General features: G+C 44.2%; 1 protein-coding gene across 1 annotated transcript in view; it reads right to left on the reverse strand.

The window, feature by feature from the left end:
* Positions 1–9,628: 9,628 nt before the first annotated feature.
* usp54b (ubiquitin specific peptidase 54b) overlaps positions 9,629–18,486 on the reverse strand; it is an 84,554-nt gene continuing 75,696 nt past the window's right edge. The window contains exons 16-20 of the mRNA XM_084078353.1: positions 17,919–18,486; positions 16,894–17,024; positions 15,596–15,730; positions 13,927–14,071; positions 9,629–9,787 (exon numbers count right to left, since the gene is read on the reverse strand). The exon at positions 17,919–18,486 is cut by the window's right edge and continues 676 nt beyond it. Of these exons, the coding sequence (XP_083934479.1) occupies positions 14,021–14,071; positions 15,596–15,730; positions 16,894–17,024; positions 17,919–18,486 (885 nt within the window). The 3' untranslated portion in view covers positions 9,629–9,787; positions 13,927–14,020. The remainder of the gene's footprint in view (positions 9,788–13,926; positions 14,072–15,595; positions 15,731–16,893; positions 17,025–17,918) is intronic.

Raw genomic sequence — 18,486 nt, forward strand, 5'->3', positions numbered from 1 at the left:
ATCATTTGACGCCGTCCCGATCACTTCTGCATTCCTGTGAATGCGGAAGTGCCGAATGGCATTGCCTTGTTAAGTGGTCAGATGGGTGGGCCGCGTGTATTCTCAGAGTATGTTTATTTGAATGATCGATAAAATCGATTGTGGTCCAGGCTTGGATCAATGGAACTAACATTAGTGTTTTGCCAATTATTTGCAATGCCCTTGCAGGGCCCGGCCCACAGGTTGAGAATCATTGTTCTAAAGGTCCTTACACACCGGGGGCGATTTTTTCATGCGAATAATACGTTTAAAAAACAAACAAACGTATAAAGCCAATGCAAGCTTCCACATTAGTTTCGCTGAGCGAAAAAGTGTCTTTTATTTATTCGGACCGAGTCCGAATTTTGCGTATATTCGCATAATCGCCGGTGTGTAATGACCTTTACTCTTGATATTGGCCTAATTAATTAACCCACTAATGGCTTTTCAGTCATTAGTGTGTTTTGCTGTGATCCGGGTGTGTGGTGACTCATCGTGGCTCATGTTCATGTGTAGATGATGACGGGCTCTGGACACGCTCCATCACTGGCACCATCGCTACACATTTTATTGATTCCCGTGGGGACATTTGACCCATGAGCAACCAGCTAGTGGTGGGCAGGGAGCAGTTGGCGGTTCAGTGCCTTGCTCAAGGCCAAGGGGCACTTCAGCGGTGTGGGCATTGAGGTGAGTGTGGGTGATTCAATTCCCCGCGCAGATTATTTCAGCATACCGTAATGTTTCTCAAAGTGGGGTCTCCAGGGACCACCAGGAGTCCTTGAGGGGGTTCCAGGGGGTCAGTGATAGGAACCAAATGGACCCTTACAGGTCTGTAACTCTGTGAACCAAATGGAACCAAAATTTGGTGGTTCCATTTGTAGACTCTTAAGTCCCCTTTTTCCACCAAAAGAACTTTGGTTCTAGAACTGGTTCCGTTCTAGATCCTTGGAACCTTGGTGCTTTCACGGACCCAGCCGTGAGGCCCAAGCACCATTGTACAGTGGTGGAAAGTAACTAAGTACATACTCAAGTACTGTACTTAAGTACCATTTTGGTGTATTTTTACTTTACTGGAGTATTTCCAATTTCCCAAAAATATTGGGGCAAAGTGTGGGTCCTTGAAATAAAAAAGTTTTATTTTTTTTAGTTTTAGTTTTAAGTTCAAAGTATTACCTCATGCAGTTCCTATTTATATTTTTCCTTTTTGGGGGACAGGCATCGTTGATGCACCTGAGGGGGTATCGACCAGGTAGAGACGTTTTAAACATTTAGAGTTGAGTTGAATTGTGTAGTCTTTACATGACACTCTGTAGGCGTGCTGGGAATTGTGACCTTAACAAAATAACAAACTTTCTTTGTGTCAGAATGTCAATTTCCCTCATGGGGACCAGAACAATGTCGCAAATAAGTCGATTTGTTTGCTTAGCTATCCTTGTGGAGAGACGTGGACTGGATTGCAACACACATGCACACATTCAAAATCACACACACACACACACACACACACACACACACACACACACACACACACACACACACACACACACACACACACACACACACACACACACACACACACACACACACACACACACACACACACACACACACACACACACACACACACACACTGTACTGTGCTGTAATGTACTGTATAAGAAAATGCATTCACTCCCCTGGTGAGAGGAACATGGGAAATATAATAGCTGTCTGTCTTCTTGTTCCTGTTCAGAGTTCATAACAACCTTGTCCTGCTTTCTGTCTTTTGTCCGCTCTTCTCCACAGGCGGTCTTTCTCAGCTATTTCAACAAGAACACGCTCATTCTGCTGTTGATGTAAAAACTTTCAAAAGCTAAAGTTATTTGTGTGGAATGGATGTGTGTGACTGTGTGTGACTGTGTGTGTGTGTGTGTGTGTGTGTGTGTGTGTGTGTGTGTGTGTGTGTGTGTGTGTGTGTGTGTGTGTGTGTGTGTGTGTGTGTGTGTGTGTGTGTGTGTGTGTGTGTGTGTGTCCGTCCGTCCAAGCAATTTCCTCAGTGTTTAACCAGTTGGTGGAAAGTAAATAATACATAAACTGAAGTACAGTATTTATTTTTTTACTTTACTGGAGTATTTCCAATTTTCAATACTTTTACTTCTACTCCACTACATCTCAGAGACAAATATTTTCATTTTTACTCCACTCTACAATTATTTGAAAACTTTTAGTTACTATATTTACTTTGTAGATTTAGATTATTAATACAAAATATACGTCAACCAACTTCAGCCCTATACTTCGGCTATTTGAAAATATACGATCTGCGGGGGATGCACCGCGATACCCATTGTGAGCTTGTAGATCTGCTGTTTTCAAAATATTTGTATACACTTTGAAAACTGGGACATAAGTACTTTTACTTTAAGTATATTGCTACTTGAAAATAGCCAATCTACAAGCTCACAACACGTCGTGACGCGTTGTTAGCTTGTAGATCTGCTATTTTCATATTGCCAATGTATAAAGGGTTAAACTGGTTGAACTGATTTTGATGGCACATTATCTCATTCTGCTGGGGAGACCCTGGAATCCCCTCAAGGACCCCTGCGGGTCCCCAGACCCCACTTTGAGAACCACTGACCTAGACCAGCTGTGTCGGGGTATCTAGGAGGTATAGCTGTGTGATAAAAGTGTCCAAGAAAGAGTGAAAGAGACTGATCGTGTCAGTGAAAAGTATTGCTGTGTTAAAGAATGAATAAACTGTAATTGAGAGCTGTGTCACTGCTGACATCTAGTGGTTGAGGAACAAACTGCATACTGGAAGTTGTAAAACAATATAGATATATCATTTTTTCAAATAGTACCAAAACAACAAATACCCATTTATCAGTTTCAAGTTTATAGTGTTACAGTTCCAATTTTGTCTGATCATTTCTTTGTGGCATCACTTCCAATTTCACATATTTATCCTGTATGAGTTCTCTCTCCTGATTGGATAAAATTGGTATACCGACCTGAAATGTCATGCACTTTCTGTTTACCGAAGTGCTGGAAGAGCCCTGTTACTGAACAAACACAATCATTGCCATCAGAATATAGAGCTATTTAACACTTATTTAAGCAAATAATATATCATTTAATGCACCAAATCCCCCCTTGTGGATAATAAAGCTTTACAAACAAACAAATACCCTATAGGGTCTATGAAGCAGGGACCCCCCTACATATTGTATAAAATTGTTTATTCAACTTTCCCATAGATTTCATAGATAGCTTCATACACTTGTTTGACAGCACTATCATCAGTGTTTCAGACATTTAACCACTTAAACCGTCAATACTTAGTAAACTTGACCTTTCACTCGGTCTGTACTTGGTCTGTTCTTTTTCCCCACTACACCAAACCTCTTTGCCGAAAATAGATCTACAAGCTCATAGCGTTGTGAGCTTGTAGATCTGCTATTTTCGGCTGAAATTCTCCTCAGAATAGGGATGCTAGTAGGGTTCAAGTGGTTAACGTAACAAAAGAAACCTTTCACACAAAGATTTGGCAGACCCCCTGTAGTAAGTCTGAGGACCCCCTATGGGTCCCGGACCCCCCGTTGAAGAAACCACTGTGTTTTGCTCCTGCATATTGGCATGTGATTTGTTGAAAACGTTGATTTTGTGTGCTGTCTTTGTTGAATCGATCTGTCATGGTTGTAGTTGTTGTCTCAGAGTTGAAAAAGTTTTTAGTGCACCTGCTAGTAAATGTTTGCTCTTTTTTTTTTAGTATCATCACCAGAACTTAACAATAGGCTATATGCACAGCAGCCATATTGGAAAGAAATTGGGCCTCTTCCTTCACAGGTCTGCGACCAACTATACTATATGGCTCTGTTCCATTCTGGTCAAACAGAGTCAAGGTGCTGATATTGTGCATGTTGGCTGAACTTCTATGGAAACTCTGCTACACACCAGTAGGTCTCAAAGTGTGGTCCATGGTTAATTGAGGGGGTTCCAAATGGCCCCTTACGGGTCAACGGGTGTGTAACTCTGAGAGTGTACAAATGGTTCCATTTGTGCACTCTCAGAGTTATAGGGGTCCTTGAAATGAAAATGTTTGAGAACCACTGTGCTACACTAAGTGGAACAGAGCCTTAATTTGTATAATTGGTAAGACCTGTGAAGGAAGTAAGGAAGAGGCCCAATTTATTTCCAATATGGCTGCTGTGCATAGAGTCTAATTGTTTTGTTGGCAATGTTTGCCTTTGTGTTTTCCATTTTCTATAGCAACCCTCAATATAAGTAAGCTCTATCTGAACTTTCATGAACTAAAGTTTGATTTGTGTATATGAAGTATGAACATCTATTTGCGAGACAGTCTGCCATTGTTCATGGGTCCTGTGTGACTTTGTCATGATGCACTCTGACCAACTGATGCAGCATCTGTTGCTACTGTGTAGATGTAATGTTCATGTGATATCGTTGTTATTGTTCCTTCTGGCTCTGGAGAAGCTGGCACGCATAAGAAGATGCTAGCACTCTTTGTTCACCTTCCTGGCATAAGGCAAAGGGAGGTTTGTTGAGGAATTTTCCATAGCAACCCTCAATATAAGTAAGCTACTAAAGTTTGATTTGTGTATGTGAAGTATGAACATCTATTTGCGAGACAGTCTGCCATTGTTCATGGGTCCTGTGTGACTTTGTCATGATGCACTCTGACCACCTGATGCGGCATCTGTTGCTACTGTGTAGATTTAATGTTCATGTGATATCATTGTTTATGTTCCATCTGGCTCTGGAGAAGCTGGCACGATGCTAGCACTCTTTGTTCACCTTCCTGTCATAAGGCACCAATATGTTTATATATATATATATAATATATGTCCTAATGTGTACTGTAGTAACATCAAGTTCTGACAATGGACTGTTTGTGTTTCTCGCGGGCCTACGTGTCTAGCACAAGGACACCATGATAAGCTCTACTCCACTGGGTACTGCCTCCTGCCCCCCCCCCCCCCATATGCCTGTGAGAACTCTTGGGCACTGCTCCTCTGACCGCCTCTATAGTCAGACGTGCACCTCATTTGTTTGATCACCAAACCATTTAATACGTTGACGAAAGACAGCTTGTTTCATCTCTTTTATTCCTCATCGCGTTGTTCAGAAAGCAGCCAAGTCACCAGTCAGACACGACGAGCTCTGTGTGTTTCTGTTGCCACGTTATTTGATTCCCTTGTACTTTGTGCGTTCATGAAACAATACCACATGCACAGTACAGAGCAAATATAATGCCATTTGGAGCACAATAAATCTGCCAAAAAAGATCCCATCTCCAGAGCCTGATTCTCTGACCGGAATCCAGTCCATATGGTCCGCCTCAACCAGTATTTGTCTTTAAAGTAACCGGAGGTGTCCCCCTTCGTTACCGTCAAGTCAATCACTTACGGGTCCATTTGGTTCCATTCGTACACTCTCAGAGTTACAGACCTGTGATGGTCCATTTGGAACCCCTCAAGGAACACTGAGGGTCCCTTGACCTCACTTTGAGAACCACTGCCTTAGGCTACGCGCATTTGATAAACCCAGCAGCTCACAGCTTGGCCTGGCTGGGAGACAATCGGCAAACTGATCCAGCTAGGAGACAGCACAGACATCTGACTGCTTGTAAAACACGTGTGTTTAGACACGTATATATATTTTTCACATTATGGAATATACTACAGGGCCTTTCATTTTATATATTATCTATGACATGTTACTGACATTGTAGGATACAAGGTCATTTCTGAAAATAGCCATTAACATTATGATCCACTGACTCCAGTAGTTCTCAAGCCAGATCAGCATCACTTTGCAACAACATTCAATTCAGCTCATCAGGCCGATTTGATGGAAGTTATGAACTTAAGTTACAATTTAGTTCGAATGGCCATGCCAGGCTTATATGTATTTCAATGTTATCACCATTGCCATGATCAGTTCATTGGCCAATGCATGTCATGCATGTCATCCATGACACCATATAGATTACTTACGTGCGAGTGTGCACATCTATCTATGAATGCTGAACATTTCTGCCTGTATGACTGTCCCCGTCTTACTGATCCGACTTCAAACTTGGCGTGCGTATCACGGGCCCAAGGGAGCGAGTGGAAAGTCGGTCGAATCAGTGGCTGTCCAGAAATATATCTAGGCTAAATCCACAAATCTCTGTAGCTGTCAGGGTGTGTATATATGGCAAGCCGTTGTGTGTCCCTTTTATAATGTTTCTTCTGGCCAAGGACCTCTATAGCTGAAAGAGAGACGAAGCATTGCACTAAAAATGTCTAAAATTGTGTTGCACTTTTGCATAGATTTCATAGATAGCTTTCATAGACTTGTTTGACAACACTATCATCAGTGTTTTTTTGTTGCTTGTTTACGCATTATATTTTCTATTAATAAGTTGGATTCCCCTATATGGAGATCTCTGCATCCTCCAAGTGCTATGATGATAATGGGTGCTCCTCTAAGTACACTGACAACAGGTACAACGGGTATTGCATAACCAAGCAATATGTGTTTCCAACATCGTTCCCAACGGGCATCGCCCTACAGTAGTGTGATAAATACAAGTTCTTATACTTATGTAACTTTAGGACATTTTCAAGTTTCAATGACAGTTGCTGTAGGTCTACGCCTTTTACCCCCATAAACCAATAAGGACACGGAAATGTGACGGTGGTTACGCCCCCTGTGGGAGTGCATTGGTAATAACTTTATTGCAAAAATACAGGTTCCCTCTTTTCCCCGAGCAACACCACCCCAGAACTAACAACACACACAACCTACACACACCCCCACATAAACAAACCAGCTACAACTGGTTCAACCCATTTCTCTGTCTCTCTGGTTCATCCGTCTCACTCACAAACACACACTTTCACTCTGTCTCTCTGGTTCATCCGTCTCACTCACAAACACACACTTTCACACTTTCTGTCTCTCAGCAGCTCAGTTTAAAGCATTACATACAGGTACATTCTCTCGTTCTTTCTCTCCCACATTCCCCCTCCTCGTTGCTCTCCTCTTGCATTCCACCAGCGGTAAAACACAGAAGACACAGATGCAGAACTACAAAAAGTTCACCAGCAGCATTTGCATTGAAATCTCTCCTCCCGTCCGTCAGTCTGTCTGCCTCTGCCGAGTCCGTGGGTGGGTGTGTCTGCCTCCCTGTCCATCTCTGACGCAAGATCATGAGGGAAGGTTGATTTGCATAGCGGACTCATGCGCTACAATTTTTGCTACATTCTCCCACATACCAGAACCCAAAGTAAAAACGGAACAACGGAATCCATCCAAATAAAAGAACAAAAAAAACATTTGTTTTTTAAATAAACCAAACAGCCATGTTAAATACACTATCTGAGTTAAGTGCCAACCTTTGGTTTTAGTTACAACAATTAATCAACCTACGTGAATTCTTTGATAATTTCACAATGGCCAGTTTTCACCCAATAAGGTTATTTCACGTCATGTTAACCACTTCAACCCGATATACTTCGTTGTACGTCAAATAATGAAAATAGCCAAACTACAAGCTCACAACATGTTGTGTTGCGATGCGCTATGAGCTTGTAGATCTGCTATTTTAGCCGAATATTCATCCATTTTTGCCCAATGTTCACCTATTATGACATGCCCACAATAGTGACGCTATAGGGTTCATGTGGTTAAATAGAGTTAAAGCATATAAGGGGACAATGAACATATTCTGCAAAGAGGAACGCTATCCTCTAAAGGGGAGGGGGGAGGGGGGGTCAACTATGTGAGTGAATTAACTGTCCTCACAACCGTTCATACCTGTGTTATGACCGAGGGGTGGTTGACATCTCTTGTGAGTAGCTCGTTGGCTGAAAATATATCTCTAATACATATATATATATTTATATATATATCATATATATATCATATAAAGCATATTCATAATTGACATTTCACTTATTTCAGGCTGTAGACGAACAGTTCATTATTCACATCCGAGGGCTCGACACCAGAGTCAGTGGCGGTTGGTTAAGAAGAACGCTAAAGTGTGTGAGTGTGGATCCATTAAGTGCCATTAAAATTCACCTGAGGCCTAAAAGTAAAGGAGATCTCACTGACTCTTCAGCCCCTTGAGGGAGTCCTTTATCAGCCAAGCACCCTCGTCTGAGACTCGTCACTTGTATATCCAGCAAAGTAACCTTTTTGCCAAGTGCACTTGAGCTTCAGCCTCCACCAGACAGGACATGGGTCCCTGGTGGACACTCACTCACTCGCTCGCTCGCATCCTTCCCTCCCTCTCCTGTTAGTCACTCCTACACTAATGGCCTGTTAGCCAGCATGCTGCTGGTGCTACCGTTGTCTGACAGAAAAGAAAGAAAGACAAAAGGGATTGAAGGAATAAAGAAAGAAAGAAAGAAAAGCAGAGGGAAAAGGAAGCACTTGTCTTGTTTAAATCTCCCAACAGGAACGGGAGAAAACTGTTATTAGGTTAGCGAGTGATTGAAGGGGGAAGGGGGGCGTAAACTCCAGCTAGACACTTGTTGAAGTGTACTCCGCTCCTCGTTGAAATGCAGACATGAGGAAGTACCACTTAAAGTTTATCAATATTTCATTAATTATCATTATCAACATTCCATAAGGTCTTATTAATTAACATACAGGTGTCATACATGAGTTTTTCTGTACATGACTTTTTAGTTAGAGAGAGTTCAGTCTCGGGGTACAGGTTTTATTGTGCGCGGCCGGGCGCGCGGGCTCGCACTCACGGGAGAGAGAATAAAAACCAAACCAAACCAAACAAACAAAACGTGGCTGTCCCTCTATAAGTCAGCATGGCAACCGTGGGACCGTGAGAGTTCAGGCAGAGCGCATGGCCATCAGGAAAAATGCCCATGAAGAAAGAAGAAGAAGAAGAGGCGTGGCTACTTGATAAGAACCTCCCCTTGAGCTTTAGGGACCCCCGTGGACGGGCTATGTCACATGGAGAGTCTTTCCCTTTGACGGAGGTCCCAGCCAAAACCCAGGCAAGCACGCTAAAAGACGCCAGGCTAACAACACCGGCCTACAACTGGCTGGCTAGTTCGCTGGCTGGCTAGCTAGCGAGTGAGCCAGCTAGCTAGCTAGAGAGCTCGGCTAGTGAGGTCAACTGCACACAGGGAAGCCAGAGGACCCAAGGGGAGGAATCAACAGTCCTGGGAAGTAAAGCCCGATTCATACTTCGTACTTCGTCGCACAGCGGTAGCGCGCGCCAAAAACAGCGGACCTACAAGGCCACAACGCGTCGCGAGCTTCTAGGCCCGCTGCTTTCGGCGCAAGATACTGTCGCGCGTCGGAGCATACATTAGGCTTAAGGGTGGGGCGGTTAAGGGTTAAGGTTGTAGATTGGGCTCCGCAGCTTAAGCGTCGTTTTGGGGGAAGGGGGGCGGGGGTCAGAGTGACTGCATAGACAGAGTAGAGGACTAGAGGGGGTGGTGGGCCGGGACGTAGGCAAGGAGCGGGGGGCTAAGCAGAGCGTGCGTAGTTGGGGGGGGGGCGGGGGGGGGGCGGACTGTGTCAGTGTAGATGTATTTATGTATTTGTGTGTGTGTGTGTGTGTGTGTGCGTGGACGTGAGTTGAGGGGGGAAGGCGGTGAGCCTCCTGAGCCGTGTTTGGGGGGGAGGAGGGGGGGGGGGGGGGGGTTCGTCGTAGACATCAGTGGAGGAGGGCGGGTGGGCTCTTCTCGGAGGGCCGCTTGACCCCGGTCAGACAAAGCCAGAAGGTCCCTGCACTGCTGGACTGCTCCTGCAGGAGGCAGCAGAGAGACAGGACGGGTCAGAACAGGACAGAACAGGACAGAGCAGTACAGAGCAGAATAGAAGTGTGGGTTTAGTGTCATTCATAATGGAGGTGAAATAATGGGACATGGCGAGGAAGCTGCTGGAAATGTTTCATTTTTTCATCACTTTTTGCATAGCTATAGAAACTGTATATTTCCTGCAATGCACACATGATGCATTGCTCTATGTTAGTTGATTCGACTAAACTATTTTCTGGCTTTCTGTTCAACTAGCTAAAACAAATATGCTCTATTATCATAGTTGAAATATGAGGGAGCTCATTTCCCTTGAGTAATACAAAAAACAATAATACAGTGAGTACATATTTACTAGATGTAAGTGTTGAGACAGCAAGGGAAAATCAACATAATTGCATTTATTTTGCGTTGCTGTTGTCATAATTTGGGGTAGAGCCCTGCATCGGGAGTGGGATCTCGTGGGTCCTGCGGCAGCCGACGCAAATCTTACAGGAGCGGGCAGTTGCTAAATACCTGCAGGTGGGAATGGGCGGTCAAGAAATAATAATCTTGCACCGTACCGCAATAAACCAGATACTGTATGTGCACCTGAAGCATGTGTGGCCGTGCTTTACTTTAGCCTGATGTGAACGGATATTATTTATCTTAAATGCAGAGGAGAACGGAATTTCTAAACATTGATCCCAACAGGTATGAGCATAATGCCTCTGTCGGGTGGAAACCTCACATGTCCAAAACTGTTACTTTTCAGAATTCAAATTCCAAAATAGCAGATCTACAAGCTCGATCAAAACGCTGCGCATTGGGACGCGTTTTGAGCTTGTAGATCAGCTATTTTTGCTACTTTTGTGTGGCACTGTGGTATGATGAAGTAGGGCCTATTTTTTTTAAAAAGAACATGAAAAGTTAAAACATGAAGGTTTCTGCCTGACAACGTCCAGCCCAGCCCATTGTATAGTGCTGTAATGGCTGTATCTCTGTCTCTCGTTCTGTCTCTCTCACTATCTCTCCGTCTCTTGCGAACGAGTGTCACATTCTGTGTTTCTCTTTTGTAATGTTTTTGGGTCTAAATGGAAATTCTCCGGGATTATGCAGTACTAGACGGTAATACTCCAGGATTATGCAAGACTAAACGGCACTTACATTTCTATTGTGGGTGGAAGAAGCGGCGATCAGAAATTGAAACCATTGTGGGCGTAGGCAGGAATGGTTAGAAAGCCACCGGGAGTGGCACTAGGAAAACAGTACCACACAGGGCTCTGATTTGGGGTAAGGAAGGGTTCCATTAATCTGTGCGTGCGTGCGTGCGTGCTTGGGACTGTAGTCTCACTAGTCTGATATGTTTGATATACTGTATATATATATATACGTTTTATGATATCACAATTTAATAACTAATGTATGTTAAGCACATTAACATCAGTGTCCCTATTTTGGGCAATTCATTATATATTTTTTACAATAAGTGCATTCAACATACTGTAGGTAGGGAACGAAACTACTAATCACCAGAAGTCCCTTGTTCAAAATGTAAAAGCATACAACGCAATGTGACTTGTAGATGTGCTGTTACTAGTCAAACCCAAGGTCCCCCGTATGGCAATATGTTTTGACAAATTTGAAAATGGTCTACTTGCACAGTTGTGGCTATCCTACCCTACAAGAGGGGGGCTCGCAATTCACTTTTCAATGCTCCAATTTCTATTCACAGCAGCAATACTGCTGTATTGCTGCTGTGAATAGAAATTGGAGCATTGAAAAGTGAGTTGCGAGCCCCCCTGTTGTTTTGCATGATTCTGTTCTTGCAGTTTGGCTCAGCGACCAAAACAAACAAGGATGTGCGTTATTTTTTCTTTGAATATCCTACCACTCAAAGCATCACTATGCCGCAAACGCTTGTAGGATGTTTACACTCTTTATATTTCATCATACGATGGCGCCGCACTCCGAAAATAGCCGACATACAAGCTCACGGATTCAATGCTTGTAGAGGCAGAGACAGAGACAGAGACATGGAGAGAGAGACAGAGACAGAGACATGGAGAGAGATAAGGTCTGCTATTTTCAGGGCGCAAAACCGTTGAAAAAAAAATCGCGGTAAAATATTTTTTTTTATCGCGAATTTTTACAAATCCACGGGACACCACCATTTTGCATGGCCACATCCTACTTTATAAACAGTTAATCCACGTAGAAATAGTCTTAGAAAGACGATAGAAACAATAACACATGGGCGACGCCATTTTGCGCATGCTCAGACCGAATTAGACCGAATTATTTTGGGAACATTTTTGCGTATAACACAACAAGGGCCATGTATGGACTGTTATATCTTGAACATTTATTCATTTCCACTTACCAGACACTTTTTTTATGGTAAAAATTAGCATAAAAAGCAAAATACAGAATTCAGAAATATTAAAATGGAAAAAACAGAATTTGGGAAAAAATAAAACGGAATTGGGAAAAAAATAAAACGGATTTCATATGGCTCTAGGTATATTCTATTTATTAAAGGGCTGGAGAGACAGGAAGACCCCTGTTACTGAACATACAATCAATAGCAATGATTAGTACTATCTGAATATGAAGCTTTAACTTTTCAACAAAACAACTACCGCAAAATATCACTTACTATACTACCTTTAAAATGATGAATGGTTAAGTTAACTTAACCATTCTAACAGTGCCTAACCTTAACTAACATTAACTTAACCATTCTAACAGTGCCTAACCTTAACTAACATTAAAACTAATGCCTAAACCATTCTAACAGTGCCTAACCTTAACTAACATTAAGACTAATGCCTAAACCATTCTAACAGTGCCTAACCTTAACTAACATTAAGACTAATGCCTAAACCACTCTAACAGTGCCTAACCTTAACTAACATTAAGACTAATGGCTTAACCATTCTAGCAGTGCCTAACCTTAACTAACATTAAGACTAATGCCTAAACATGAGCACCTCCAGCTGTTCCTGCAGTGCATCATGGGTACTGTCCTGCAAACTGATCCAGAGAAATGTGACACTATGCCGAGTCACAGGATATCAACAAACCACAGAGGCTATGCACTCGCTATGGTGTCATTACAAGCTCTCTCTCTCTCTCTCTCTCTCTCTCTCTCTCTCTCTATATATATATATATATATATATATATATATATATATATATATATATATATATATATATATATATATATATATATATATATATATATACACACACATACAGATATATATATATATTTTAATCTGAATCCTGAAAGGTAACAGTTTTGGACATTTGGACTGGTTTCCACCTGACAGAGACGAATTGACAAAAAAAGCTTCAGTCTAAACTAAAGGGAATGATTGACTATGGCTTTGAACTGACATCAAGGATGTCTCTGTGTGTGGACACTGTGAAATCCTGAGTATGAATGTACGGTAAAGGCCTTTGCACACAGGGTGCGATTAGTCAATCAGTTTTTACCGCATGCGAAAAGACGCACGAATCGAACTGGGTTCGATTGAAAAAAAAAAACGCATCGCCGCACCGCATCGCATCGCCGCATCGCCGCACGGGGTGTGCATGAGGTCATTGAGAACCATGTGTTCATTTAAAAAATGATATTGTCCGTTTTTTTCGTGCGGAAAATCGCACCCTGTCTGCAAAGGCCTTTAGTCTGAGAGTATACAAATGGACCAGTATGCTACACTCGTCTGGGAGTATACACATTTACCACTTAAGCCCTATTTTGTACTAGACGATCTACAAGTGTCTTGCAATGCGTTGTGAGCTTGTGGATCTGCTAGATATGCTTATAGATCCGCTATTTTGAAACATTTAGAAAAACTATTTAAACATGAAAAAGTGAGGGTGAACATATATACTGTATGGACATTTTAACTCTCTCTCTCTATACAATAATGTGTGAATATACAAGCTCACATAATATTGCATCACGGTGCATTGTGAGCTTGCAGGTCTGCTTTCAAAGACAAAACAAAATGTTTTGAAAAACATGTTTCAACATAATATTGTTTTAAATCTAATGGGAGACAGCAGGGTTAATGAGGCTAAACGTTACTAAAGACGTGCGGTGCATTGAATGCGTGGCATCATTCAATGCAGTGTTTACCTGTAGGGTCAGTGCAGGGAGGAGGTGATGAGGAGGTGATGATGAAGATGATGGAGGTGATGAAGACAGTGGTGGAATAGCGACAGGAGGAGGCTCAGAGAAGAGGAAGTAAGCAAGGAGAGGCAACGACATCAGGCTGCTTCACCTTGGAGACAGAGAGAGAGAGACAGAGAGAGAGAGAGAGAGAGAGAGAGAGAGAGAGAGAGAGAGAGAGAGAGAGAGAGAGAGAGAGAGAGAGAGAGAGAGAGAGAGAGAGAGAGAGAGAGAGAGAGAGAGAGAGAGAGAGAGAGAGAGAGAGAGAGAGAGAGAGAGAGAGAGAGAGAGAGAGAGAGAGAGAGAGAGAGAGAGAGAGAGAGAGACATGGAGAGAGAGAGAGAGAGAGAGAGAGAGAGGGACAGAGAGAGAGAGGGACAGAGAGAGAGAGAGAGAGAGACACACAGAGAGAGAGAGAGAAACAGAGAGAGAGAGCGAGAGAGACAGACAGACAGACAGACAGACAGACAGACAGACAGACAGACAGACAGACAGACAGACAGACAGACAGACAGACAGAGGGAGACAGACAGACAGACAGACAGACAGAGGGAGACAGACAGACAAAGACGGAGACGGAGAAAGAGAGAGATAGAGAGAGACAGAGAGAGAGAGAGAGAGGGAAACAGACACACAGAGACAGAGATAGAGAGAGACAGAGAGAGGCAAAGAGAGAGACAGAGAGAGGGAGACAGAGAGAGAGAGGCAAAGAGAGAGACAGAGAGAGAGAGGCAGAGAGGGAGAGGAAGACAGAGAGAGAGCCAGAGAGAGAAAGAAAGCGACGGAAAAGGAAAGAAAGAAAAGAAGAAAAAAGCAGGAGAGCAAGGAAATCGTAAAGCAAGGCAAGAGGAAGTAAACCCAGACAAGTGAAGTAAGGTGGGGGTGGGCTGGGGTGGGCTGGGAGAGAACAGAAAAAGCAACAAGGTGCTGACAAGCAGTGGTGGACAGTAATGAAGTACTGATTTACTTGAGTACTCTACTTAAGTACATGTTTTTAGTAGCTGCACTTTACTGGAGTATTTGTATTTTTGAATAATAACTTTCACTCCACTACATTTCACCGACAAATATTGTACTTTTGACTCCATTACTTTCCAAGAAGGGTAAAAGTACATGAATTAGCTAAGCCGTACAGGATTTAAAATTTCAAATTTAAAGAAAATAGCTCATCTACAAGCTCACAACGCGTAAACATTGCAACACGTTGAGAGCTAGTAGATCTCCTATTTTCACAATTATTGAGATTTGTTTGGAACATTTCTGGAAAATCTTACATTTTTTATGGCGGGTCTTCATTTCAATACACAAAGCATTGATATAAAAAATAGTAAACGTATTTGTAATTTCTCCTCTAGAGTATTTCTAAAAGCAGGTACTTACAGTAAGTATTTTTTTAAGCAAGTACTCCAGCACTTTAACTCAAGTACAAATTTGACAGAGCAAGTTTCACTTGAGTAATTGAGTAACATTTGACCGGGAGTATCTATACTTTAAATCAAGTACTGGGGGGGGGGGTTAAGTAAGTACTTTGTCCATCACTGCTGAGGAGTGAGTATAAAAGGAAAGGTGCAGGTTCACAGCCAGGTCACAAGGGGGCGACAAAGCCACATGGGAAAAGAAAGGCACAGGAACTCACAAAGCTGCGCGTGGCCGTTAGGCGGCTGCGGCGCGAGCCCACCATGGTGCCGCTCAGGCTGCGTCCCATTGGCCGCAGGAGGTCCCCGTCACCGGCGGGCTCCGCCCCCGGACGCAGTTCCCGTGACACCATTGCCTGGGGAGAGACAACACCTGATTGGAAACTGAAAAAGAGAGAAGAAACACTAAACTGTGTGTGTTTGAGTGCGTATGTTACTGTACTTGCAAGGGCCAATTGTTTGATTAGGCCCCTAGGAAGTCCTCAGAGTTACTACAGGGGGTCCGCCAAATCTTTGTGTGATAGGATTTTTTTTTTTACCTTAACCACTTGAACCTTAGCATCCCTATTCTGAGGAGAACTTTAGCCAAAAATAGCACATCTACAAGCTCACAACGCCTCACGCTGCGAGGCGTTGTGAGCTTGCAGATCGGCTATTTTTGGCAAAGAGGTGTTTGGTGTAGAGGGAAAAAAAGAGCAGACCAAGTAAACAAAAAAAGTTGAATCTGAAACACTATTTTATACAATATAGAGGGGGTCCCTACTTCATCTCTCTCGCTCAGATAGGGGGTCCTTGGCCTGAAAACGTTGAAGACCCCTGGATTAGGCATTTAGTGCACTGGTTCTAAAACATTTACATTTCAAGGACCCCCATGAGAGTGCACAAATGGAACCAAATGGACCCGTAAGGGTCCATTTGGTTCCATTCGTACACTCTCAGAGTTACAGGCCTGTAAAGGTCCATTTGAAACCCCCCTCAATGAACCCTGAGGGTCCCTGGGCCCTACTTTGAGAACCATTGGATTAGGCATTTTAGAAGTTAGGGTTGGGTTGGGGTCAGAGACGAGTTATGCCTGATATATACTTAATTATGTGCTGGTGTCATGCACCGACAAAAGACGATCTCCATGTTCACAGCGTGTCGCAGCGGGGTCACGTTGTGAGCTTATTTCCGGCTTTAGGGATTATGTTTAACCCATTCAAACCGGGAAAGAATCTGTGTCATTTTTGATTTTACCTATATATATATATAATAGCAACATACGTTTTTTAGAAAACTCTTAGAATTTAGAACAGTGGATCACACATTTTTTTGTAAAATCTTGAAACTTTTTTTTCGTTTTGAATTTTTGTAACACATATCTTTTCTTCTGGGGGGCGGGGGGGGGCTGGCACAAAACATTTTCAGGTGGTCCGCGGCTAAATACATATCACTTTGGGGGTCCTTGGCACGAAAAAGGGTTTAAAAAAATGCCGCTGTGTAATGTAATGAGGGAGAGAGGGAGGGAGTGGAGCTCCACCTTGTTGAGGTAGGTGGGGGTGCTGGTGGAGCAGTCTGCCCCGTACACACTCCTCTCCATGTCTGCACTGGGGGTCTGGGAGCGAGGCTGGGTGGAGACCCTGGAGATGAGCCGCTCTGACGGGCTCCAGTCTGCAACCACACACACACACACACACACACACACACACACACACACACACACACACACACACACACACACACACACACACACACACACACACACACACACACACACACACACACACACACACACACACACACACACACACACACACACACACACACACACAAGAAGGGATGTCAAAGCCACACGACACATATGCAAGGATGGATGTCAACATTCATTTATGTCCGGGTAGCTCAGTCGGTAGAGCTCTCGCCTTTGGACCACAAGGTCGTGAGTTCGATCCTGGGTACCGCCAACCCAGCGTATGAGCAGCACGGCTTAGGTGTGGTATGTCATGTGGTAAATACTGGGAGCTGATGATAGGTGTGGTACTTCACCTCAGCAATCCATCTCCCAGGGGTCTAGTGCATTGTCGGTGTCAGCTTATTGTCGGCTGATACCGACAATAACCCTCTCCCAAAGTACTTATACATACATTATGTGGCTGCGTATAGACCAGCTGACATGAATAATGTTTTTCACACTTTTTAGAGTGTTTCATGTCAACTTTTTCCAATATGAAGGGTAACCCAGGACATTCCACATCCTGAAACTTTTTAGAACCATGTGTGAAGTTATGTGCTTATGTTTCCATTATAACCAGAATATATTATAACCGAAAGGGTAACTATGCCCAAAAATGTGCCAATTTTCTCAGTATATTTCTGTGGGAACGGAAAGATAAATGGCTGTCTCGCTCTGTGTCTCTCTGTCTCTCGCGCGTGGGGTTCGCTTGCTTCTTGAAGTCAAAAAGAGCTGAATATGGCTGCCATGAAAAAGGTGTCTTGGGGAGTGCCTTCTTAGTGAAAAAAAGACGATACATTTCAGGACAAAACAATCAAACATGCATACCGTACCGGTCCTGCCGGCCTGCAGACTGGCGTGGTAAAGGGAGTCCAGCTCTGTCAGGTCGGTGTCCTCGCGGTCGCCGGGGTCATGCTGTCCAGAGGCATGCTGGGAGCCGTAGTGCCCTGGGGGCGACTGGCAGCTGTAGGTGTAGTCCTGGCTGGCGGCGGGCGGCGGCTGCTGCTGCTGCTGTGGCCTGATGGGGACGCAGCGGTCCGGGGGCGTGTCGTACGGCGTCACCACGGCGTCCGGGCGGTCCAGGCTCCAGGACGACCAGTGGCGCTCCACCACCGGGTCGGGCGGCGGGGGCGGGGTGGTGGGGGCGTGGCTCGGCCAATGGCACGTCGGGGGCGGGGCCGGACTGGCGCCGGCAGGAGGAGGACCGCCGGGTCGAGGGGTCTGCCACAGAGGGGGGAGGTGCCTCCTCTGCTGCTGCTGCTGCTGCTGCTGCCCCGAGAACTCTGACGGGGCGGGCGGGGGAGGGCGTGGCGGGGGCGGAGGCGGCGGGGGAGGGGGAGGGCGCGGCAGGCGGGCGCGGAGGGTGTCGGGGCGGAAGGGTTCTGGATGGAGGGTATCGGG

This window comes from Gymnoscopelus microlampas (genome assembly GCF_963454915.1).
Source record: "Gymnoscopelus microlampas genome assembly, chromosome: 14".
NCBI classification, from domain to species: Eukaryota; Metazoa; Chordata; class Actinopteri; order Myctophiformes; family Myctophidae; genus Gymnoscopelus; species Gymnoscopelus microlampas.